At 49.2% G+C, this 26,732-nt stretch overlaps 2 protein-coding genes across 2 annotated transcripts in view; both read right to left on the bottom strand.

The window, feature by feature from the left end:
* Positions 1-19,477, bottom strand: part of CHAT (choline O-acetyltransferase) — a gene marked incomplete at its 3' end in the record, with an annotated part of 81,939 nt that extends 62,462 nt beyond the window's left edge. The window contains exons 1-6 of the mRNA XM_007938612.1: positions 19,403-19,477; positions 16,280-16,471; positions 15,516-15,634; positions 13,786-13,839; positions 9,986-10,166; positions 7,907-8,084 (exon numbers count right to left, since the gene is read on the bottom strand). Of these exons, the coding sequence (XP_007936803.1) occupies positions 7,907-8,084; positions 9,986-10,166; positions 13,786-13,839; positions 15,516-15,634; positions 16,280-16,471; positions 19,403-19,468 (790 nt within the window). The remainder of the gene's footprint in view (positions 1-7,906; positions 8,085-9,985; positions 10,167-13,785; positions 13,840-15,515; positions 15,635-16,279; positions 16,472-19,402) is intronic.
* Positions 19,478-23,702: 4,225 nt separating this feature from the next.
* Positions 23,703-25,298, bottom strand: SLC18A3 (solute carrier family 18 member A3). Its single transcript, XM_007938611.1, has one exon. The coding sequence runs from the start codon at positions 25,296-25,298 to the stop codon at positions 23,703-23,705; it is 1,596 nt and encodes a 531-aa protein (XP_007936802.1).
* Between the last annotated feature and the right edge of the window lie 1,434 nt (positions 25,299-26,732).

The following is a 26,732-nucleotide window of genomic DNA, read 5'->3' as shown; positions in this document are numbered from 1 at the left end:
GAATTTACTCTGTAAATCTTCACCCAAATCCTAATAAAAAAAAAAATAAATAAATAAATAAAATAAATTAGAAAAAAAAAATAAAATAATAATAATAAAAGGTCCTTCTTTGGGGTGAAGGGTGATGCAGAGGATCAGGGCAGGCTCTCAAAGGATAGAGGGTTGATGAAATGGAGGCCTGGGGTGGACAAGCCCTGCTCCTCTGGGCCTCATTTGGCAGCATGAAGATTCAGACACTTTTCTCTGAGTTCAGGCTCCTCAGTGCAGCCCTCAGGCAGGAACAGTGAACTCAGCTTCTGACTGAGGTCTCTCTCTGGACAGTGCCTGCTTTAGGGGCCAGTGGCCCAGGCCCTGGTCTCTAACCCTAGGACTAGGGAAGGAGGTGGGGATCTCAGGGCTTCAGCTGAGAGGGTTTGGAGATTACAGTGCCCTGAAATAACTCAACTATTAAGTATATAAGTTAATTAGGACAGTATTGTGGACCAGAAAGACTCCCTACCTCTAACACTACCACTAACCAGTCCAATCTTTTCAGCCTCCCAGAAGTTAAGAATTTGCCACTATCATTTGCAATGATTGCCTACCATCTCCAAAGGATCAGCAGGACAATCCTATCTCATGGCACATATCTATTTAACCATGACACTGTCAGAAGCCCAAGCTTGCTGAGGTCACCCTCATGCAGCTCTATGTGTCCCTTAAATGTACTCAGACTTCATCACCTTTCCTTTTCTCTTTTCAAGCCCTTCACATTGTCCGACTTGGGACTGGCAGCTCCCTTGCATCACTCACCACTTCTGAAAATATTCCATTCACCTCAGCTTTGAGCCAGTGACCTCCCACACTCTTGGACCTGGGGCCAGAAGATCAGAACAGGAGCTTCCTTGCTCTCTGTTTTCATTTCTAAACTATTCTTCTCCTTTTTCCCTTTGGAGTGGGAGCCACTAGACTTCATCCTATTCCTGTGCTGTGCCAATCGCCTCATAACTCTCCACTGTGGTGATTCGGCCTCCTGGTTTACCTTCTTCCTCCCTGTCATTGCTCATATCATCATTCTTGGCAACTTTGACATCCATGTGGATGACCTGGTCAACATTTTCATCTCTCAATTCCTCAACCTCACGATCTGTAACAGTTTCACTGCTACCCTAGCCACCACTTCCATGACCACATCCTGGGTTCTCTCATGTCCAGGAATTGGCCATCTATGAAATCTGTTTCAAGCCTCCCATACTCTGACCACACTCTTGACTTTCTAATTCACAAACTTTTCACAGCCCTCACTGATACCTCCAAAACCTGTTGGCTAAACAGTGCTGGCAAAACTGAGTATCTATTTGAGGAAAAATGAAACAAGATCCATACCTCATACCACAAACAAAAACTAACTCAAGATGGATCAAAGACTTAAATGTGAAACCTGAAAATGTAACGTTTATCAAAGAAAAATAGGAGCAAATTTAGGTGCCCTAATAAATGGCATAAGCAGAGTATCAAACATAACTAAAAATACACAAACAGCAGAAGATAAACTAGATAACTTGGACCTTCTAAAAATTAAATTATTATACACATCAAAAAAGTAAAAAGAGAATCTACAGATTGGGAAAAAATATTTGGCAATGATAGAGCCAACTAGGGACTTATCTCAATATTTATAGAAAACTCCAGCACATCAACATCAAAAAGACAAATAATCCAATTAAAAAATGGGCAGAGGACATGAACAGACACTTCACTAAAGAAGATATTCAGGCCAACCAACAAGCACATGAAGAAATGTTCACAATCATTAGCCATTAGAGAGATGCAACTTAAAACAACAATGAGATATCGTCTCACTCCAGCAATAACAACAAAGTTCAACAAGACAGAAAATAGCAATTGCTGGTGAGGGATTGGAGAGATTTGAACTCTCATACAGTACTGGTGGAACCATAAAATGGTACAATCACTGTGGAAAATGGTATGGCACATCCTTAAAAAGTTAGAAACAGCATTTGATCCACAATCCCCCTACTAGGTATATATCCTAAAGAGGTGAGATCTGGGACATGAATATATGTATATGTACAGCCATGTTCATCACAGCACTATTCACAATAGTAAAGAGATGGAAACAACCTAAGTGCCCATCAATGCAATAACAGATAACCAAACTATGGTACATACACACAATGGAACACGATGCAACACTATAGAATAATGAAGAATCCATGAAACACCTCAGAACATGGATGAACTTGGAGGACCTTATGCTGAGTGAAATAAGAAGTCAATCACAGAAGTACAAATATTGTATGAGTCCAATATTATAAAAAGTCAAGGAAAGGTTTACACATGGAAGGAAATTTTCTTTGTTGGTTACCAGGGATGGGAGAGGAGGAGAGGGAAAATTGCTAGACAGGTAAGAGACATGTATCGATTTGGGTGAAAGGAAAGACAATATACCAAAAGCAAGTGACCAGCACAATAACACTAAGGAAAAGGAAGACGTGGAGAGGTGCACAAGAGGTACAGACAACAAAGGTAAATACTTTCATACATACAATACTGCATTATCAGTAATAATAAGCATTAATTTATGAATGGATATGTAGGTAGACAGGCAAAATGATCAGGTATGGGTAAGCAAAAGTTTGGCACATAAGTTTGGTAGATGATATTTCTACATATGTATTTGTATGTGCTATAAAAATGTCCATAGAGCTAACAGGGCAAAGTTATAATAACTCCTTAGCCACAGCCAAACACCTTGAGAGAGTGAGTTGCTGGGCCCACAGGCTTGAGACCATGGTCATGAGGGACATCAAGCTCAATTGGCATTAACATGCTACACAAAAACATTGTTCTACATTATATTTTAGTGAGCAGCGACTGGAGTCTTAAAAGGTTGCAAATGGCCGTTTAACATGCAACAATTGGTCTCTCCTTGCACGAAATAAAGAAGAATGAAGAAAATCAAAGATGCATAGAAACAATTAGTCCAAGAGACTAGTGGACCATGGGAACCTCAGCCTCCATGACCCTGTGACCAGAAGAACTAAATAGTGCCTGGCTACCACTATCAACCACTCAGAAAGGGATCAAAATAGGAGATCCTGGATAGAGTGGGAAAAAATATGGAATAAAAGTCAAAATCATAAAAAAGACCAGTCTTATTGGTCTGATAGAGACTGGTGAAACTTCTGAGACTATGGCCCCTAGTCACCCTTCAAGCCTGGAATTGAACTCACTCCCGTGGCTTACCTTCCAACCAAGCAATACACATGCCTACAAGGTGAACAATTATACCATGTAGGTACATTCCTTAGAACAATCAACCATGGGAGATCAGAAGGACAGCATTTACACAGGGAGATAGTTCAGAGGGCAGGAATGCAGAGGAAAGAGGGGTATAGGGAAAAGGTAACCATAGGGAGGAAGTGGGAAGAGAGCTGTTACATTGTGCGGAATTGTAGTCAATGTCATGAGACAAAATGTGTTTGAACTGGTGAATGGAAAATAAATTTGCTAGTAATTTGTAAACTTTGCCCCAAATCACAATACAAAAATAATTTTTTTAAAAGTAAGCATTCACACACACACATACCTGTTGACTCAAACTTGTTTAACTATCTATCCTCCTCCTGTCTTTCAATTCCCTCCTTACTTGGTTTAGATTCTAACATCACAACCACTTCTTTGCCACATCTTCCCCTTCTCCCTCAGTTACATTTGCTGGCTGAACCTAACAACTTACCTTCTTTTTGCCCAAGAATGCGAAGCTGAAGAGCTGAACATCATATGGGAATATATCATATAACAATGCTAATTAGTTTTTCCTAAAATGTATGACCCTAAACTCTCATAAATATGAGTTCAACACAGTCCAGAAATCATACCAAATTTCAGAGTAAATTCTCTTTTCCACTTTCCAAGAGGCTATTTCATATGTTCTCTTTTGTCTTCTGAGTCCCTGGGTGGTATAAGTGGTTAATGTTCTCTGCTGCTAACCAAAAGGTTGAAAGTTCAAGTCCACTAAGAGGTGTCTTGGAAGAAAGGTTTCATGATCTACTTCTGGAAAATCAGCCATTAAAAACCTATGGAGTACTTTTTCTCTCATACACATTGGGTCACCACAAATCAAAGTTAACTCAATGGCAACTTGTTTCTTTTGTCTTCAAAATACCCGCTTCTCCCCACCTCAGAAGTGGCCGGTCAAGAGCCTTCCTCCACCACATACATCACAGACATCTGGCTCAGGTTTTCTGCATCAACCAAAGACCTCTTAATCTCTAGGTTCCATCTTCTTTTGCCATTGTAAGAACCGCACTCCTCCATTCATCCCCTCTCTCCTCATCAACAATTCTTTTCTGTTACTGCATTATTTTCATTAGCATACAACCGTGTACTTGCATCTCATACTAACAAACTTCCCTTGACCTCTATCTTCTTCCAGCAATCCCCCCACTTCCCTGATCCCTTTAAGGAAGGTTGGGAAATCTACTTTCACAGTGATACTGCTTCAGAAACCCAAGGAAGGGTTGCTATGAGTCGGATCCGACTCTACGGCAGTGAGTTTGGTTTGAAGTTTAATATCAAAGTGTCTGAAAAGAGTCAGCTACACTTACTAGATCTACTCAGTGGCATCCTCATCAACAATTTCTTTCTGCCATTGGATCATTTTATTGTCTAGCTTTCATATGCTAGACAATGGTTGGTAGAGGGTCAGCAAAATCCAAAGAAACCCTCAATGAGATGGATTGACACAATAGCCACCAAAAGGGGTTCAAACATCAAAGATGGCTCAAGACTGGTCAATGTTTTGTTCTGTTATACATAAAGTCACTATGAATTGGAGCTGACTTGATGACAACTGACAACATTGGACCATTCCCATCAGCATCCAACCACTCATTCTTCTTATTGGCACATAAGTTTGGTAGATGGTATTTCTACATATGTATTTGTATGTGCTATAAGAATGTCCATAGAGCTAACAGGGCAAAATCACAACAGTCTGAATCATTAGTCAAGGTCACCAACAACTTCAGGGTTGTTAAGTTCAATGTCTCCTCTCTGTTCTTTTCTTCCTTGACTTCTCTACAGAATCCTAGGTGGCTAGCCACCTCCTTCTCCCCAAATCCTTCTTCTCTACTGGGATTTTGTGGCTCATCTCCTGGATTTCCCTTTACTATGCTGGCTGCTCTTTCTCCATCACATTCTCATCTTTCTCTACCTGACCTCCAGGCCCCTGTTCTTCCATCTAGATGATCTCATCCAGGCCCATAACTTTAAATATCACTTATGTGCTGATGGCTTTCAAATTTATCTCACTGGCTTGACCTCTCTTTTGAGTTCCAGACACATAGATCTAACTTGACATCTCCACTTGGATGACTCAAACCATCTTAAATCTAACATATGCAGAAACTATTTCTCTATTACATAGCTACTCCTCCAGCCAGTAAATGGTACCACTATCTACTCAATTGTTGCTCAAATTAAAAAACAAAATAACACACACATGTGTGTGCACGCACACACACACACACACTAAAAAAAAAAAAAATTAGAGAAATTTCTCACTTTTCTTTTCCCTCCTGTTGCTTCTGTTCCCATCTAGACTCCATTCATCTCTTTCCATCTTCACTCTCAACTCAAGACCAAGCTGCCATAACCATTCACTTTTAACCTGAAATAGTCTCTTGCATGGTCTTTGTTCCCTTTCTGTGCACAGGGGCTTTTTCAGGGACGAGCAATGGCTTCCCTGTGGTGCTGATGACACAGTCATTGCTAAATGGATTAATTGGGTTTCCAGAGGGAATACCCACGTTTGCCCTCCGTGCTTTTGCCCTTCCTCAGAAACAGAATTTCCATTCAGAAAGCCAGATCAAATGTCATTAACAAATGAATTCCAATTAGTTCTGCCTAAGCATTCAGGCCTGAGGGTGATTCTGGCTATCCTGGAGGGAGAACTCATGTGGTTCTGGCCACTAATAAAGTACAGACCATACTGGAAACTGAAGTGATTATTCCTGTCTCTGTCACTGGAGGAGAGAAGCGTGAGATTGGATCACACTGTTATCTTCAATAGGAATGAACTCACTTTCAAATGATGTTGTTGTTGTGTGCCATTGCTGATTTCTAATCATAGCAAACCAATGTGACAGAGTAGAACTGCCCCATTGTTTCTTAGGCTGTAATCTTTACAGGAGCAAATCATCGGATCTTTTCTCCTGTGGAGCGGCTGGTTGGTTCAAACTGTCAGTCTTTTGGTTAGCAGCCCAGCACTTAACCATTGTGCCATCAGGGCTCCTTTTTTCAAATGACTTAACAATTTATCAACTTGGTGGTTAGGTCGATGGGAACAGGGTCAGTGTCACCTCCCTGAGGTCTGTGCAGTTTGCTATGAGAACTGAGCATTCAGCAGGTACCCAATAAATGAATGAAAGAAGAATTGACAACTAAGAAATAAATTCAGTGCCCAGTGTCCTTAGTAACACTTCATCCTTCTATTTAACAAATATAATTGGCTCCCTACTGTGTTGGGCATAGATTCATGAGGTTAAACCAAATAAACAATGTCCTGCTCTCCTGGACCTTATAGACTAGAGGAGGGACACACACAATAAACATTAATCAAATAAATGAAAATCAGAGTTCAGAGAATGAGAAATAAAATCACAAAAAGGACACAGGACCCTGTAACAGTGTGTAGGTATGAGGGAAGGATGCTCACGGGGGGCCTGGAGTGTTGGGCCCTAAGCTGAGGTTGGATTATGCAAGAAACTAGCCAGGTCTGGGGAAAGAAACTTCTATCGAGAGGGACCAGAAAGGGTAAGTGCCTGTTGTCAGAGATCTAGGCTCTATCCCTTTTTTATCCTCTCAGGACATCCAGCACAGTCACCTTTCAGTGGACTTCTGAGTAAGGCAGTCAAATTTCTACTAAGCTGGCCTCTTTGCACAGAGTTGCTCTGCCTCAGTGCTGTCCCTCTCACCTACCCCTCTTACTCATGTCACAGGTCTTGCTCAGCTCCCCCCTTTTCCAACAAATCCTTTAAAAATCTTCCCAATTGTAAGGGCCCCTCACCTCTCTGCTGTCCTGGATCACTTATTTGACAACGCTGTCTTTATTGGGTAGATAACATATAACCTTATTTGGGTAGATATCACATAACCAGGTATTTTAATCCCCTCTCTTGCCCTCATTTTCCAACTTGCTAAGGGGCAGATGCCTCACCCTTTCTGTCTCATATACTCCTAGGCCTGGCCCAGGGTCCTCATTGACAGACACTTGGGAAGTTTAAATGCCCAGCACAATGGAAGCCCAAGGGGGCAGATGGAGACTCTTAGAAGCCTTGCTTCATATCCTATAAGAAGTTACTCTATCCAGTTCCTGGGACCAAGGCTGGCTCTGGACTTGAAAGCAGTTTCAGAATATTACTCTCTTTCTTACAGGAATGCCTGAAGACTTTCACAAGAGCAGCAACCAGCCAGAAGGATAAGGATCCACTTTAAGATGAAAAGTCCTAAGACCAAGAGATCACATGATAGAGATGGCCAACTACTTTTCAGATGCAGACTTCATGCCAGATCGTCAGTGACCAATCTCTAAACCCCTACCCTGCAGGGACTACAATAGCTTCACTGCAGCCCATCTTCCTCCAGCTCAAACAGCTCTCACTCCATATCCCAGAACAGCTGAACAATTCCAGCTGTTGTTAGTCTCACCCAGAAAGTTAGAATATGCAGGTGAAACATGGGCACAAAAGGTTTTGGCCTTCAGAGTAAAGGTCCCTGGGCTGATAGAGGGACTGGCCATCTGTCCTGTGCTGTGGCCCATGGTGATGAGTCCACGGCCCTGGACCCAGGAGGATGAGGATGAAATGAGCATGGAGAGGTGTTGGGCACAGCTGCTAACCTTTCAGGAGGACGGTCCTGGCCTCTGCCCACTCGCTCCTCCCGTCTGACGTCAGCAGGCCGATTGGAGGTAAGCGTTCATCCTCGTTGGAAGCCATTTTGACTATCTTTCTCAACTGAGTGAACAGATCCCCCTCACTGAGACGGCGGAAATTAATGACAACATCTAAGACAAAGAACTGTAGGGGAAACAGGTCAAATATGTCACTCAAGGTTACAGAGTCCCCAGGGAAGCCTAAGTGCAAATTTTCACTGGGCCAGGGGATATTCAACTGAGACCCAGGTCCCCAAGGTATTTGATATTCTGAGTGGTCACAATTTGGAGGCCAACCCAAAGCTATTGATTGTGCTGGATTCCAAGCTGGACCCTAAGCTGGACCCCAGATCAAAGATTAAATTTCACTAAAAGAAAACTTATTTTTGTGGTTCCCAGTTCATATAAAACCATCATGTTTGAGGGGATTTGAGTTCTCAAACAGTAATGGAGGAGTATAAATTGTTACAATCTCTTTTGGAAGGCAGTGTCTATCAAAATTGAAAATGTGCATATCCTATGACTCAGCAAGGCTGAGAGACAGGTCCACCTGTATACAACAGAAAACATATAAAGGAATGTGCATATCAGCCTTGTTTGCAATATCAAAACAATAAAAACAGTCCAAATGCTCTTCAATAGGGAATGGCTGAATAAAATGTACTTGTCCAATTCATTTCTACCCAGGAGTTAAAAGGAATATGCTCTTTCTAGGTAGAGCTACAGGGTTATTTAAAATATACTGGTGAGTGGACAACAAAAGAAGTCAGTGAAAAATATGCAGAGGATTTAAAGTAAAAATTAACACACAAAATTCTCCATGCATACATGTACACATATACATATGCATCTCTATGGGCTCTCTGTGTAAGTCAGCGGGCCCCAGGCTGTAGCTTTGATGGAAAGGGTCTTATTCCTTGGCAGAGGTCATTCATCTGGTTGAATGAGTCCTCTGCCCAGCCCTTAACCATATATATGTGACCTGATCCAGAGCAAGTGCTCCTTGAGCACTTCTAGATGGGATGGAGTCTGCAGAGGGTAGGTGCTGGGAAGAGCTGAGTTGGACTTTTGAAAGAAAAGCCTTTGCTTTGTAATCAACCAACCTGGGTGTGAGGTGAACTGGGAAGTTTCTAGTTGTCTTTGAGACCTGGGACAGGGCTAATAGCTGCCCTCAGACAGCAGATATTCACTGTGTTCCCAACTTACTAAAAATGTGAAATAAGCCTAAGAAGAAATCATTTTAGAACAATTACTAGAGGAGCCATCAGGGTGGTTGTCATGAAATATGGTTTTGAACCAAAAACAAAACAAACCAAAAGAATTCCACCTTTTTATCAGATTAAATATTTATGTGAAGACTCGATAGATAGAATCTACAGTCTGGTGGGCAATGGGAAAGGGTCTGGAGTCCTCACGCTCAGCCTGTCCCCTGTCCCATAGGGCCTTGTTGGCTCCAGGAACTCAGTCTGAAAACTTCAGCTACAGAAGACAAAGCTGGGCTTGTAGCACTGGCCAGACCTAGTTAGTAGTCCTGCCACCTTGGACAAGCCACCTAACTTCTCTACTCCTCATGTACTCCTGTGAAATGCAGATTCTGAGGTCTAGGGGTGAATGCATTTAAGTGTCAAGCCCAAGCCTGGCACATGGTTCATACAGTCACTCTGTCTGTAATTCTGTCTTTATGTGGTTTCCAGGGAGGGCCATGGCTCGGATGATGGTCAGCAGGTGGAGGAATCACCACCATGCTGGGCTCTCATTAAGGATCATTAGTCCAATAAGGTCTTCTTCCAACTGACCTAGCTCTTGGGGGCTCAGTTGCAAGTCCAAGAGAGCATCCTCTAAGTCATTGTTCCCCTTGTTCTTAGAGCCAGTCAGTGAAGAGAAACAGGGTTGATGGGGTCAAGAGACCCAAGTTCTAGGCTACCCCACCCCTGCTCATTGTGGGCTGAGCACTGTGAAGTAGCAGGAAGAAATAAGCATGAGTGGCCGCTGCTGGCCCCACAACCTGCCCCCACCTAAAGGGCAGTAGTTGGAAGAGCTGCTTACCTGATTTTGGCAGGCTACAATGATGTGTTCAGGCTCAGGCATGACACTGCTCTTCTGGGCCACCAGTGTGTCCTGGGTGTGGCCAGGAAGCCGATAGGAGGAAAACAGCCTGTAGTATTGCTTCATACAGAGGGGCTGACCTGACAGCTGGCCCTTGGCACAGTCGATGGGTATAGAGTGGCTGGAAGGTTAGATGGGTAAGAAAAGGCAGCCATGAGAGGAGGGAAAGGGAATCAGAGTCTGGCCTATTGTCACTTGACCAGGCAAAACAGAGCACAAAAACCATACCTGCATTACCATGGGGGTCAAAGAGACCGACCAATCCTTACTTTCTTATTGTAGATGAGTGTCCCATTTCCATGGGCCATGGAGATACTGGGATTTTATCAAAGTTCCATCAGCCTACCCTTATCCTGCCTCATGCAATGGGTGAGCAATCCCTGCCATTCTGACTCTCAGTGATGGCTTGCTTAGGCTGATTCTTGCGGAGCATGCCCCCACCTCCACTCCTGCACTTAGTTAATCTTTGTAGAAAACTCCTTCGAGAGCCTAGTTCTTGGTCATTTCTTCCAGAAGCCTCCTCTGAGTTCAAGGCAGAGAGTGTGCTTTCCCCTGTGGTCTCAGTAAGTCTTGTGACTACCCATCTTTCCCTTCTTTCTCCCTCCCTCCCTTCCTTCTTATTCTTTCATCCTTCTTTTCAGTCATCCTTCCTTCCTTCCATCCATCCATCCATCTATCCATCCATCCATCCACTCTTTCAACCAACAGATACTTATTGAGCATACTCTGCCAGGCATCATTCTGGGATCTAGGGAAATAGCAGCAAATGAGATGTAGTTTTCCTGTTCTAATGGGGTGCAGGTTCTGGGATGTGTAGCCAAGGAATAGAAAACAAATAACAAGCTAGTAAATAAAAGGTTTTCTTATACTGACACAGAGTGATGAGATGGTGAGTGGCAGGGGCAGGGCAGGAAGTGGTGCTGGGGTGGTCTCACCGAAGAGTGGATGTTTGAGCTGCACCCTAAAAGTAGCCCTATGAAAAGCTGAAGGCAGTGAGGTATCCCACAGCCCTGCTACCCAATGTGCTCCAATGTGCTGGTGTTGGACTCAACTGTCTATAATGAACCCACAAGAGGATGAGGGCTAAAATTGAGAAGAAACACTCAGAATTTTTTGTAGTAATTAGATAGAATTAATGTCTATTGAATCTAATAATAAAATGTTTGGTCTCATGTTTAATTCTTTGTGTACCTTATATTTTAGTTATAAGTTATGCAGAATTTTTTTACAAAATTAAAAACATGGCAAACAAGTCCTTCACCACAGATAGTTTGAGAAGGACTGATGAAAGGCAAAAAGAAAGCCAGTGAGCTTGAAGCAGTGTGAGGAGGTCAGAGAAGTAGGAAAGGGCCAGATGGTGTGGGGCCTTGTCATTTAGAGTTAAGGAGTTTTTATTTTATTCTCCGTACAATGAAAGCCATTGGAAGGCTTTAGTGTTTAGTGGCATGATTTCATTTATATTTTGCTTTTTTAAAGATCCTAGTTATATGTGTGGGAGCTCTGGTAGCGTAGTGCCTAAGGCACTTGACTGCTAACCAGAAGGCTCGTGGTTCAAACCCACCAGTCACTCCTCAGAAAGAAGATGGGGCATCTACTTCCGTAGTGATACTGCCTCGGAAACCCAAGGGGGCGTTGCTATAAGTCGGGTCCAACTCAAAGGTGCATAACAACAACAGTTATATGTGTAGAATGTATCAAAGGGAGTTTCAGGAATAACAAGGGAGGAGGCAGCAGCCGAGATGGGAAGAAGATATGGGCGGTGGGGAGGAGAGAGAGGGAGGCTTCAGGACTGGTTTTGGAGGACTGACTGACAGCACCTAAGATAAGAGGGGTCTGGGATAGAGGAGCCATGGTGACATCTAAATTTCTGGATGTATCACCTAGGTATAAGTCAGTGCATTTACTGAGATGACAAGACAGGATGAGGATAAGCTGGATACTTGGGAGGGACATCCAAAGATCCACTGGGGACAAGGTCAGTTTGCAGTGACCAGAATGTCCCAGTGAAGCTCATAGGAGCTTAAGGGAGGGGATGAAGCTATATTTTTGTGTTTGTTTATGTGTCTGTCTTGCTCAGTAGTTGAGAGCCTTCTAAGGGCAAGGATGAGGCCTTATTTCACTTTATCATCCCAGCATCAATTGCAAAGTGAATGAATGAGAGAATGAATCAAGGGATACAAAACAGTTACTCAGGCAAACATTTCAGCCTTATGACATTCACAAGCATTCAACATGGGACCCTTTATGGGGGTATGTGTGGATATATACATCAGTATGAGTGTGAATACACACACATACACACATACACACATGTGCATGCATATATACATATGGGCACACACATACACATGTGTGCACATGCACACACATTTACATTCATGTGTGCACATAAATACACACACATGCATGCATGTGTGTCTGGGGTGTAAACTGTCAGCAATGGATGGAACAAAGACCCCAGCCCCAGTGAGCAGGGCCCTGGCCCTCCTTCCTACACTGCCCAGCTGTAGTACTGTGAGAGAATAAGCTCTTTGAAACTGAGAATCAGAAGAAATCAGAACTTTTCCTTGAGAAATCAAAAAGTCCTCCCAGAGGCAGCTGCTATTATTACTTCCATTGGAAAGATAAGGGGATTCTAGTTGGTACTGATTAGACTCACTCAAGATTAACACACCCAATATTGTGGGTGTCAGAATTCAAATTCATGTCTGCCCACTTCAGGGCCTGACTCTTTGGGACTCAGGGCACTTTCCTTCCCTGGAGAGACAGTGAGTGAGTCTAAGTCTCTGCCCCAAGGCGAGGCAAAGAGTAAATTGGACCAAAGTTGAAAAGAGAATGAAGTTGGCCTCTTCTGTCTTCCTCATTCTGCCATCTCCTGGCAGACCCCTTAAACTTTCTGAGCCTTGGCTGGCTTATCTGTGAAGTAGACCCTGCTTTGGGACTCTTTCTCATTCCAGCATCTAATCCAATATCTTCTGCCTCTGGGGACCCTGGCTGCTTCCGTCCCTCTTCCTCTTGCTGCTGCTCCCAGGCTCCCTTGCTCAGGAGAAGGACTTGCCTTCAAAAATCAGTAACATTCCACTGAAATTATGTTCCACCTGTCATTTTATATATATATATATATACACATGTTTTATATATATATATATATATATACATGTCATATTATATTCCACCTGTCAGAATACCTTCATGTTCACTGAGTCATCTCTTCTTCATCTTCTTCTTCTTCTTTTGGCTTTAACAGGCAGGAGTTTATTCTCTTACAGTTTTGGAGGCTAGAGATCTGAGTTCAATGTTAAGTCATCTCTTCTGTCCCTCAAGCTTGGTGAGGTTAAGGAGACAGAGGTTCAAGGTGGGGAAACCATAATTGCCTAAGTAGCAAAGCTGAACTTCCATGTCCTCACTCCAACAACTCTTTCGTCTCTACATTTTGATGTGTTCTCTGACTCCTGACAAACTAATTCACACCAAGTCTGAACCAAGGAGGCATGGAGGGAGAGGAGGATTTTAAAGAGATTAAAGAAAGATGATGCCATCCCAGGAAAAGGAACTTTTTCTGTTGTGTCAATTAGGGTAGAGGTCATCAAGATGCTGTGGGAGTGCAGAGGGAGGGATGGGAATGGTTTGGGGACATCCAAAGGCAAGGAACTCCCTGTTCAGTACAGCAGGGAGACAGGGGGCATGAACAGCTTGTGCTAAGCGGGGCACTACCCTTCCCAGGCTGGTCCCAGTCCTACCTGTCCAGCAGGGCCTTATAGCTGAGCACACCAGAGATGAGGTTGGCTGCAAACCTGCAGAGAGAGACGAACCCTCAGCCTTTTCTCTCAGGGGCCCAGGCACCCCTCTCTCCCTCCTCTTCCTTTTTCCTTCTTATCTTCTTCTTCTACCTCCCATCTTCCTTCTCTCCTTCCTCTTTTTTTCACTTTCTTTCTTCCTTCTCTCCCTCCCTCCCTCCTTTTCTTCTTTCCTCCTTCCCTTCCTATTTCCCTCCCTCCCTGTCTTTCTTTCCTCCCTTCTCCCCTCCTCCCTCCCTTTTAAATGTAGTGATCTCCACCATAGATCAGGCCTCTCATGGAGCACTACTCAGATATAGTTCCTGCCCCCACCCCCAAATGTTGTCAGCCCTTCACAAGTCTTAGATTAAAAATGGTCCTTTGGAGAGAGGTAGGGATGGTGAGGTTCTAGGAGAGAGGAAAGGAAATCAGAGAGTGAATAAGGCAGAGGAGTGAGGGGGAGCCAAGTGAGGCCTCTGTGCAACAAGAAGGGGCTGGATAATGGGCATGGGACTCTTACTGGAAGCGACCAGTCCTGGACCTGGACTGGGAAGGAACATTGGGATTCTGATGAATATAGCTTCTTGGGAATTTGGTCCCCTTAATGCTAAGGAGGAGTCCCTAGGTGGTGCAAATGGTTAACATGATCACTTGGCTGCTAACCAAAAGGTTGGAGGTATAAGTGCATCTAGAAGTGCCTCAGAAGAAAGGCCTGGTCATCTATTTCTGAAAAATCAGCCATTGAAAACCCTATGGAGCGCAATTCTACTCTTACACACATAGGGTTGCCATTAATCTAAATCAACTCTATGGCAACTGGTTAGTGTTAATGAAAAGGATGGCAGATGCTGGGGAAAAGAAGGCACCTGAGGCAGGGACCATGAGACTACCCTATCTTAATTGTCCATAGATGATGAGTTCGGGCTTAATTGCATTGGGAGGAAAATGCCCCCTTGGATGCAATTTTGAAAACTGTTTTCAGAAGTCATTCATCCATTTCCACACTTCAGTCAGGCTGAGGAAGAGGGAGGCAGCAGTCTGAGCTTGGGTAAGCCCCACCAGAGGATGACAGGTGGACCCTGGGCTACTCTTCAGGGAAGCACCTGCCCCTTCTCCTTCTAAACGGTCCCCATCCTGTGCCCCATTCTGATCATAAGACCAGGGACTCTGGGAGAACCCTACAGGGAAACCCTCCTCTCACTCCCAGCCTTCCATGCAAAGCAGCCACCATTATCAGTCAGCCTTCCCTGCGGCTCACTGAGCTCTGAAATTGTGGCAGATGGCAGAGCTCTGGTATGGTGGAGGCTGGCAGGGAGGAACACCACCCCCCCCTTGGGAGCCTCTATTTAGAACTGGGGCCTTTGGAGAGCAGGAGAGGTCCTCTCAGATAGATGGAGTAGCATGTCCCCAATGACAAGCACTGGCAGTGTCTGAGAGAACATACCTCCACTCAGGGCCTCAGCCAGGTCAAGTCTGGCTTGGGGGCACTTGGGGGTCAATTATCTCTATTAGTGCCCCCTTCCCCAAATAAAAATAATATGGGCAAGATGACTTGTTCACCCTCAATTGAAGCCTTACCTCACCTCACCTCCTCCCCAACTAGGTGGCCTGGAATGGCTTCTACTCAAGGACATTGACTAGGCCCTCTACCATGGCTGTTACCGAGCTCTGTGCTCAGAAGCATCTGGCCTCACCTTAGCTGGTCATTGGTGTCCTGGAAGTGCTGCTGTGAAAAGATCAAAGCCGGGCTGGAGTTGACAGGCAGGGCCAAGCGGTTATTGAGATACATGTCATTCAGCCAATACTCAGACACCTGCCAGGAGGGGCAGAAGGGGCATCATGACCTGATTGGCCAGTGGTCCCAGAGGCCACAACCCCTTCCCAAATAAGAGCTCCAGTTCCCATCCCTTCAGCTTCAAGGGACAATTGGGACACTTCATTTGATCATCCATTTCATTCACTCATTCCATAAACATACACAGAACCCCGGTTATGTTTTAGGCCCATGCACACCCCAATCCACAACACCTGCCCTTTTTCTCTCCCCTGTACCTCTCTGCTCTCTTCCATCATGGTTTCCCACTTTGGTTCTTCATTCCTGTCCCACACCTGTCCTTATGTGTGTCTTGTCCCTGCCCTTCATCCCTGTTTATTTCTCTGACCTCATTCTTATCCCTATCTGTTCCTCTACTGACCTCATCCATGTCTCCCTGTTTGACCCCATCTCTGTTCCCTGTATCTCTCATCCCCATTTCTATCTCTATCTGTCCTCATTCTTGTCCTCCTGTCTATCCTCATCTTTGTCTCCCCTTATGCTTTATCCTTGTAATTTATCTGCCCTTCATCCAAACCTGTCTGTCTCTCATTTCTCCCTACTTCCCCTACTGGTCTATTGTCTGTCCCCAGTATGCCCATTCCCAGCCCATCCATACTGCTCCACTAGCCTAACAACTCTTACCCAGTTGTCTGTCTTCTCCCACCGCTCCAGAAGCTTCTGCTGCAGGGTCTCACCAAGGCCACCAGACATCCCAAACCGCTGCACAATGGCCTGGCTCTTCCTGAACTGCTCTTCAGGCACCAGGTGTCTCATGCACTGCAGGTAGGTGGCCAGGGTCTGTTGCAGAGGGGGCACTGGCAGTTTGGGCAGGCCCTGGAAGAAAAGGGTGAAGTTGGACCTGACCTTACGTGTGGCCTCTCCCCATGCCTGAATTGATCCCCAATGTCCATCTCCATCTGCCCTACACTTATTTCCTATCTTGGGATCTGTGTGTTTCCAAGGCATAGTATGGCAAAATTAACAACTTCAGAAACTCCTGTTTGCTGCTTTCCCACCCCCCATGCCACCCTCAGGAGTGGACAAAGTGCAGAGGAAAAAATATTAATGTTGGCACCAGGCAGACCCGGGTTCATACCCTGACCCTGCCATTGACCCTTCGCAGGTCACTGCACTTTTTTATGCCTCAGTATCCTTCCCTATAAAATGGACTAATAAGCCCACTTCTCACAGGATCAAACAGATACTGAATGGGAAGATACTTATAAACCATAAAGGATGGATCTATGGTGAAATAGTCCTGTTATTACTATTGTTGGCTGCTGGTCACTTTTAATTTGGGAACAGCTCCCAGCTGGGGCTCCAGAATCTAATGAATCTTTTGGACCCATAGGATGCTACTCTGAAGTGGAGATTTGGACAGCTGAGTGATGTTTTGGGATGGGAGGGACCATATCTCAGTATTACTCTAATGACTAGAATTTGGCAAAATGTTTCCTGGGAAGGTGACTCATACCCTGAGCTCCTTGTTAAATCCATGCCAGAATTACCAAATCCAGACAGGGACATTTCATTCCATATATCTATGGAGGGGAGAGTTCATCCTCTCCTTAATCTCCAAGCCTCAGCTTCCTCATTTATAGGACAGAAATAATAATTCCCCTCTGAGAGGGATGAGAAAATTACATGAGGTCAACAACTGGCCTCAAATAGGCATATCAGAAAAATGTTATGCCATTACTGTCCATGTCCTTCTGGAGGAATCCCTAAGAGGAAATCCAGCATGTCTAGCCCCTAGACATGGGTGGAGTCTGGGCAGAGCTCCTCACTGATGTCCTCCCCATATAGACACTGTACTTCCCCATTTGCCAGTTGTGCTCACATAAGAACTTCATCCATGTTTCCAACAACTTTGTGACTTAGCCAGAACAGGAAATTTTGTCCCATTTACATATGAGGAAACTGAGGCCCAGAGAATGGAGGGAGTAGTCCAAGGCTACACAGCAGTTTTGCAGCAGGACTGGGATCAGAAATGGAGTCTTCATCCAACCTCTGTTTTGTTCGTGTCTCCTTGATCATTCTCTCACTTTCTCCCTTGCTCTTTTCTATCTCCTTACTTTCCTTCTCTATCACTTAAGCCAGTTGCCATGGAGTCAGTTCCAACTCACAGAGACCCCATGTGTGTCAGAGTAAAACTGTACTCCATAAGGTTTTTAATGGCTAATTTTTTGGAAACAGATCACCAGGCCTTTCTTCTGAGGAACCTTGGGGGAGACTTGAACCTCGTCTTTCTATTAGCACCTGAAAGCATTAATTATTTGCACCACCAAGAGACTCCTTTGCTTTGCTAATAATAATAGGAAAACTAGTACTTTTAATATTTTTGTTTAAACTTTAAAAAGTTGGCTGACAATAGGCTACCTCCTTCCAGGAGTTTCTCCTTCTGTGGGTTGGGAGGGGTGACTGCAGAGCTACAAGCCCCTTTGAGAGCATGCCTCTAGTTGGCTGCTCTGAAGGCCCAACACAGTCCTGGGCAGGGAGACTGGGTGGTATGTGTGTGTGTGTGTATCCACTGATAGATGAATGGGAATTTCTACCTGTCTGGCCTTGTCTCTAGAATTCACTACCTTAGGGGAGAAGTGTGTTTTAGGGCCATTGTGGATGCTCCTGGCCAGGAAATGACATCAGACGAGTCTGAGCAGCACCCTAGGCTGCCAAGCCCACTCCCAGGAGGGCCAAGGCCAGGACCCCAACCTAGTGCTCTTGTTCCCTCCTCCTTGGGGGCTGGGGAAGCTGAGTGGTGGGTGGGTGGACAGGCATCTACAGACAGCTCTGCCCAGCTGGTGACCTGGCACCCCTGCTAGGAGTAGGCCACCGTTCTCTGGGTCTCTGACAGTAAGCTGGGATTCAACTTAGAGTAACAGGAAGTTGAACAATGGGTAAAATAAACAATATCACCTGTGAGTACTGTGCTCCCTTAAATAACCAATGATATGAAACCAAATGGTCCACATTTACCCTGAAACAAAGATGAGAAGGTAAGGAGAGACAGAGAAGTTAGATTAATGGAAACAGAACAAATAGAATGGAAAAAAATGAGAATGTGGACACATTGTGAAAAATGTGAGAATGTGGACACATTGTGAAAAATGTAAAGAATATCATGGAACAAATAGTTAAGTGAGAATCTAATTTGCTATGTAAACTTTCACCAAAATACATTTTTTCTTTTTTATGAGCTGCTCTGTCCTTCAGGAGGGAGCTGCTCTGTCCCTCAGGAGGGAGTGGGGTAGCTGCATCTCCAGCCAATGGGGAAGTTGAGTCTAAGGCTCTAGGATGAACTACCACACCAGATGGAGCTACCATGGCAGGGCTTTGGATAGAGAATTAAGTCTCACTTTACAGCAACCCCACTGGGTTCAAAGTCATCAGAAGGGGGAGATGAGCCTTGGGGTGAGGGGAGGGCTCACCAGCTCTAGGCCCACTGGAAGTGGTAAGCAGCTCTGGGAGAAAAGAGAGGCACCTGGCCCACGTCAAGGCCTTCTTCTGACCTTGAGGATTAGGAAGGTGTCACTGTCAGCATTCCCTTGGCACACCAGCCTGCAGACCATCCCTAGCCCCTCCAGGCCCTACCAGGCTCCTCAGCAGGTTCAAGGTAGCATTATAGCCTGGTCCTCATGCCTGCGAGAAGGCAGGGCTGGGTGGGTCAGGGAAATGATGGGGCCAGTTCCTCTCAGGATTGTTCTGCGAGCCAGAGCATGGGAGATGGACAAGCAGGCATGAGATAGTGTGTTCCAAAGTACTCACAGGCTCCTCTTCACTGCTGGGGGTTTTTGCCGCCATTTGATGGGGGACTTTCTCTAGAATGGGCATCTTGGGAACTCCTGGTCTGGGAAAGCAGGTACAGACCTGAAGACAGAGAGAAAGGGGGTCATCAGTATAATGGCCACATACATTTACCATGACTCCTTCATCACCAACCTGTGGACCCCCTACAGCACCTCAACCTGTGAAGAGTCCAGAGAGGGACAGGAGTATACAGAGGCCTTGTTGCAGGCAGTTGTTGATCTTTTGGCCCCTGGATTAGCTCCCTTGACCACTGTGCCCTCTCTGAACCCCTCAGTGGGAAAGGGTGGATCCTGAAGTGAGCCTCCAGCTGAGACTTGCTCCCATGAGGTTGCTGCCACTGAAGTCCAGCCCAATCATCCCAGAGACCACCCCAGGGCAATGTTGGAGGGAGCAGGGCTAGGTTTGCCCACTCCAGTCCACTCCCAGTTGGCCACATCTCTACCTCCACCTCCATAGAAGGGCTGTTGGCAGAGCCCTGTATTCCTGTCTGGGAGTTCCAACAGACATGTGTTATGCTGATTACAATCTCTCTTTCCCACTAGACAGCGAGCTCCATGAGGGTCAGACCATACCTGCTGTGTCCAGTGCTTCATCTCTGGGACCTAGTGAGGTGCCCATCAATGCTTCTTAGTTGAGTAAATACAGGAATACTGGCATGCTTGTGAGTGTGAATAAGTGAATGAGTGAATGAATGTATTCAAGGCTCTTGAAGACCCTAGGATATAGAAGACTATCTGAGTTGATTGGGGGCCTGGTTTGATTGGGTGCCTGGCCTGTGACCAGAATAAGGAGGCCCCTGGAACCTGCTGGAAGGACTGGAGACTTGGCAGTCTCTCGTCTGTAGGCTCCCAGTGTCAGTGGCTTAAATGTGCTGATGCTGAAGAGTGTGGTGCAAGGAAGATGGGCAGCTAGGGCTCTGGAGACCACTAGCCCAGCCTGGAGAGCTCCACTTACTTCAGAAGTTGCATTAGAAGTGAGCTAGATCAAAAGGAATAAAGGTGGGCTTTTTAGGCTCCTATCCTCTGAGATCCCCCTAAGCCCCTAAGCTTAGGCACACACTCAAGATTTCCACCTATCCACCTATTCCTGTTCTCTCCCAAGAGCCTAAAGCTAATACATTCCCCCACTTCACTGCCCAGTTCTCCTCCAAGATGGAACATCCAGAAAAAATGGATGACCAAGGCCCAAAGGCAGAAATGCCTGAGGCTACTGGTGGCGCTGAGTAGAGATTGTAGTAGAGTGTTAGCAGGCACTGAGCAGCTGCGGGCCCAACCGCTGGGGATCTCCTGGCGCTCCTGCGCAGCGGGAACGCAGGGGCTGCCCCCACCGGAAGAAGAAAACAGCAGAGTGTAGGTGAGGGACCGCCGGGACTCGGAGGTGTTTTGTTGAGGCAGTGAGGGCAGGGTCATGTTGGTGGAAGCCCTAGGGGCCCATGAGGCCAATGCCTTCTCTTGCTCTGGCCTGGTGCCGAGCCACAAAGGCAAAATTTAGTCTGGTCTCAGCGACCCCACGTCTTGGAGAAGTGTAGCGGAACGGAATGGTTTCTTAGTGGCTTCTGAAGAGTGGAGCGTGGTCCCGTTCTGCCAACTCCCTCTCCTTGGCTCTGGCGCCCCAGCGCCCAGAACGTGTATTGTGTGGATGTGTCTTTCTTCCCGTCTGTCTGGTGCCCTCAGGTCCATGCTCCCGCCTGCCTGGCTTCCGAAGGCTCCCGGGAGGGGTCCCAGCTAGGCTCTGGAAGTCCAGCCCCAGCCCAGCCCCGCATCTCAGGCTGTCTGAGCACTCCGGGGAGCCCCTGCGCTTGGAATTGGCACCTACAGCTGCCTTTTGCTTTCAGCTTTCTGCCCCTGCTCCGGCGCATCGGAAGGCCGGCTGAGCCTCCCCTGAGCTCAGAAAGCACAGCCTTGGCAGATGGTGTCCAGACGAAGTGAGATCGTGAGCCACTGGACCCTAATGTTAAGCCTCCCCAAGCCCTTCCTCCTAACTTCTTATCTTCTAGCACCACTACCGCCGCCTACTCCACACTGGGCCTGGAGGCACCGGGCACCGGCTTGTCCTCAGCGGCTTCCTCGCTGTCCCCGACGGCCGCGGCCGCTGGGGATTCGGAGGGCTTCGCGGGACCTGGGGCCTCCAGCCCTAGCGCGACTACCGGACAGAGCCTTTTTCCCCGCCAGTCATCCCCAGCGCGCTTCTCCCCGCGCCGCGCCTGGCCGCCGGACCCACCTCACCTGCTCTCCTCTGCTCTGCTGTGCCGACCGCCGCTGAGCTACACCAAGCCTGAAGCGGGCGGACGGGAGTGGGGCGGAGGTAGGAGCGTCAGCAGCGCGGTGGAGGGAGCTGCGGCTTCTGTCCGGGTCCCCGCGGCCGCCAGACTGGCTGCGTACTAGCCGGCTGCGCTTCTCTGCCCCTCCCTTTTCTGCCCCTCCCTCTCCTTATTTTCTTCCTCCTCCTTCCTCCCCACCTTTCTCTACCTCCGGGTGTTCCGTTCCCCCAACCCCAGCCTCTCACGATCCACCTCCGGGCTCTCTCAGACCTGCCTGGACGGCTTCCGGGACCGGCTCATGCGTTGGGCAGCAGAGTCCAGGCCCAAGAAGGGGGCGCAGAACATTGGCCCCCCGGTACCCGTTGCTCTCAACCTGCTTTTCCCCTATCGCCGCATGCCCGCCCGCCCAACTCCTTTATCCCTGCCTTCAACCCTGAGGAGGCTGGGCCGGGAAACTTACGTCCTCATTCTCAGGCTGGGCTCAAGCCCCTCTCAAGACAATAATAAACCTCTTAGTTGATCACTATAGGAGCTCACTCCTTCTCTATTCCCACCTCATCACCGCTGGGGGTGGGAAGACTGTACAGACAGGTTGATCCTGAGGACAAACCTGGGAATGCTTGGGGACACGCCTGACACTCCCTCCAGACAAAAGCCGCCCCCGCCAAGATATAGATCTCACACACAAACACAGTCGCGCACTCAGGCCAAGGAAAGACGTGCACACCATTTGTACAGACCCCCACCGGTCCAGAATCCAAGCCCTGCAGCCTCTCCACGCCGGAATCTGAGCCCCCTGTGGCTTTGATCATGCTATGGGCTCTGGGGCTGCGAGTGGTGGCAAACAAAGCTTGGGGTTCCTGGGATTCCAGGCAGGGCTGAGACTGCCTTAGAGACTTCATTTACAGACCTGGGCTGCTGCATCCACCGCCGGAGTGAGGGTGGAGGAACTTAGCACCACCTCCCAAACCCGCACGCCCTCGTGTCCCCACTAAAACCCACACCACCTGCCGGACCGGACTCAAACGCGGTTTCCCGCCGAGAACCCAGACCAACAATTAGCTCTCTAACGAACACACACATCACACACGCATTCATCTTGAAAGATGAGGCCAGTTTTTCTTCCTCAGCTCAGAACAGCTCGGCCGCTACTCCTTTCTGAACTTGGGATCCAGGCGGGGGAAGAACGCTTTGGCTGAGGTTAAAGCCAGCGTAGCGCTTCCGAACTGAAGGGCTAGCGCTGGGCGTGACCTTGAGGGGCGGGGCCTGGTGCCACTGATTAAGATCCTCAGGCTTCCTGGGCTAGGCCCCTTCTCGCCCTGCGCTGGGCCTGGGAGGGCGGAGCTGTGTGAGGAACCTAGTGCTAACCCGGGCGGGGGATACACCAGGATTGTCAATGGTTGAGCCCTTGTTGAGTTTGCTCCATCTTATCCATCCCCTTTTCCGGCAGCCAAAGGCTTATCACGTGGCCGCCTCTCTCATTCTTGGAGTAGTAGCCTTAGAGACCCATATCACCCATCCCCTCTGCCCTGGGCCCTGTGTCTGGTCGCCCACTTCCACCAGGAAAGACACTCGGTCTCTGACAGACATGGTTTATTGATTTGGGCCAGAGCACCGCGATGCAGCCGGCCAAGTTGGCACTGGGAGGAATGGAAGGAAAGACAGATGAACAAAGTTGGCGGCTCTTGCGTCTTCACCCCTGCAAGGAGCACATTCGCTTCTCGTGCCTCGATGCTCCACGCCGTTAGACCAGAGAAAGAGAGAGAGAGAGAGTGTTTGTGTGTGTGTGTGTGTGTGTGCGCGCGCGCGCGTTAAAGAGAGAGAGAGAGAGAGAGAGAGAGAGAGAGAGAGAGAGAGAATGGAGAAGGAACTGAGGCAAGGGTAGCCAAGACCCAGGTGGGATGGAGGCGGGCCCTAAACCGGAGTTTGGCCAGTGTGCTAGAAGGGCAGCCACTTTGACAGGTAACAGAGCGGTGACCGGGAGGAAGAGCGGGGCTGCTAGCTGTAGCCGTTATAGTCGTCCTCACACTCATCAAAAGGGCCAGGAGGGCTCCCAGGCGCGCCATCTGGAGCCGAAACAGGGCGCTCACGCAAGCGCATAGCATCGTACAGCCCCTGCGGCGGCTCGTCGAGCAGCACGTCGCGCTCTGTACAGGAACGCGTTAGGAGGCCCACGTTGCGAAGCAGCAGCAGGACAGGCGCGTAGAGCAGGTTGGCCAGGCCCATGCCAAGACTGAGCTGCGCAAAGCCCAGCGAGTGCACGATTTGACCCGCCACGATGGGCCCGAGCGCGTAGGCCACGGAATAGGAGATGTCGGCGATGGCGTAAACGCTGCCGTAGACCGAGACGTGCCGCACGTCTACGAGGAAGGCGAGTGTGGGGAGTAGTGCTGTGTCTACCAGCGCGATGCCAAAGCAGAGGCCGCATAGCGAGGCCACTAGAGGCCCGAAGGAGCGGCAGGCAGGCACGACGCAAGAGCTGGCACCAATCACTACCAGTCCGATAGCGCCGTACAGCCACTGCAGGTGTGGATAGCGCGCAGCTAAGCGCACGGTGAGGTAGACGCCTAGCACATGCGGCAAGAACGCGGGCAGCCAGACCATGCCCATCTCCCACTCAGACGCCGCCATTGTGTGCTTCATCCATGTGGAGATGGTAGGCTCGAGGAAGGCGAGCGGGATGTTGCAGGTGGTGAGCGCGCCAGCCACCACGGCGATGTACGGATCCAGCATGAGGCGGTGGATGGGCGTTCCCACAGGCAGGTTGGCCCGCGCCCGCGCGGCAGCCGAGAAGGGCTTGGCTACCGCTAGCAGTAGCAGCGCGTCGAGCAGCGACACGGCTGCGAGCACAAGGAAGGGTACGCGCTTGCCCGCGAACTCGTAGAGGATGCCCCCAAAGGGTGGCGCCACTAGGCTGCCAAAGCTGATGAAGGCCAGGGCCACGCCCAGTGCGCGGCTGCGCTCGGACTCCTCGGGATATTTGTCGGCGATCATGGCAATGCCGGATGTGTCCGCGAAGGCCGAGCCCAAGCCCTGAAGGCTGCGTGCGGCGAATAGCGTGGCGTAGTCCTCGGCGAATGCAAACAACACCGTAGAAGCAAACATGACACCCAGGCCGATAAGCAGCGGCACGTCGTAGCTCATGCGGTCGATGAATGGCCCACTCAGGGGATTCACTAGCAGCTGAAGTATGGCCTTGGAGGCGAACAACACCCCGATCTTCACGTCCTCGCTCTCCGTGGGGTAGCGGGGCCTCAGGGCCGGCCTGGAGGGCCACGCAGCCGTCGGGGGCACCGAGATGTTGACCGTGGAATAGGAATAGCTGGCATTAGCTGGAGTGGGCGGCGGCTGGGTGGGCGCCCACACCTCGGGGGTCGGCGTGAAGCTCTCGCTACCTCCGCGCATGTGAGCGATGTAATCAGGCACGATGGGCACGATGACCATGTACAGCATATTGTCCAGGAACAGCGCCACACACACGATGACCAGCACCAGGCGCCGCTGCCGCCGAGGCTCCCGCAGCGCCGCTCCCACTGTCTCCGACAGCTTGGTGGCCGCCGCCCGGGCCTGGTCCGCTGGCTCCACGGGCTCCATGGTGCCTGCTACCCCGCCGCTCTTCAGGTGGACGCTTCCGCCGGACCGGGCGTAAGCGCCCACACTGCACAGAAGAGGGTGAGAGACTTCGGGGCGCGGTTCGTGCCGCGCAGAGCCCTCTGTGCCTCAGGTGGCCGCGGGACTCATGGCTCTACACCACGGGAAATACAGGGACCCCGTCCGGCGAGCTGCTGCCACTGCTTCGAACCGAGCGAGGGACGGGGCGCAGCTGGGCTCAGGAGCGGCCGAGGTGGTAGGCGCGCGGAGGGGCAAGGGCTGGAGCCTGAGTGTGCTACTCCCAGGGAGCGCCGGGAGCCACCCCCGCCGCTCTAAGAGGCCGGCCGCGCGGGCCGAGGGGCATGCTGCTGCTCGGCGCCCGCTCGCTCACTCGCCCCGCAGTGCCGTTCCCCTCCCTTCGCGTTGGCTCTTGCCTCCTCCTCCGCCGCCTCCTCTTTTTTTCTCTTCCACTCGGGGCTGTGACGCGGCGAGTCCCGGCCCCCGAGTGGTGCCCGGGCCACTTGCGTCTCTCATGCTAATGCAACGTCGGCGGGGCGGGGGCTGGGGGCGGGGCGCGGCCAGGCGGGGGTCCCCTTCCCAGATGGCGCCAGGGCTGGAAGCCCCAGGAAAGGGTCTTGGTGCAGAAGGAGTCCTGGCCAAACCCCTGGGGATGGATACACTGTGCGACAGTGGGTTTTCTGCCCTTAGTTCCAGGACGCTCTTCTTCCCCGGGGAAGGGGGTCGTGGCGGTCAGCTCTCCGCGACCCCGTGGGAGATGGGGCCGCCAGGGGCTCGAGATCTCCGCCTTCGCCTGGATCTCGGCGCACAGCGGGCAGGGAGCCCCCGAGGTGAGCCGCGGCTGCGTCCACCTGTTCTCGCAGCTGAAGTGCCAGCCGCGACCAAAGGAGCTCCCTACACGGACCCCCTAACCCTTTCTCTGGCCCCGCCCATGAACCCTTTTACCCCTGGGAAGGAAGAGGGAGGTGCAGGAACTGCTAGGCTAGGTTCCTACCGATGGGTCCTTCAGGAGAATGTCACAATGCCAATTCCGACTGTGAGCATCTAGAGATGGAGACAAGTCGTTTGTCCGCGCCCGCCCCCCCCGCAGGCCTGGATTGTCAGCCCAGTCCCTCCTACTCTCTCGAACTGCACCGCCTCCCTCCCCAACCTTGACTCCCCCTCCGCTTTAACTGTCGGGGTCTCGCAGCTCCCCCATCATCTTCTTTTCCTCCCCCTAACCTCCTTCCAAGGTTTATTCCCACGGGACCAAAGCTTCTACCCACTCCTGCAAGGCCCCTCCTTTTTTCTCCTCCCTTTCCCCATCTTCAGAGCTCGGTTGTGCGGCCTCTAAGACCACAGTGGGCTCCAGGAGGTGACTTAGCCGAGGTCCTCTCTAATAGCTGGGGGAAATCCCGAACGGGCGCACCGCCTACTCCC

The sequence above is a fragment of the Orycteropus afer genome, unplaced genomic scaffold, assembly GCF_000298275.1.
Source record: "Orycteropus afer afer isolate SDZICR_OR568_19922 unplaced genomic scaffold, OryAfe1.0 scaffold00052, whole genome shotgun sequence".
NCBI lineage: Eukaryota > Metazoa > Chordata > Mammalia > Tubulidentata > Orycteropodidae > Orycteropus > Orycteropus afer.
Note: the sequence above shows the minus strand (reverse complement) of the source record. Positions and strands in the feature narration are given on the sequence as shown.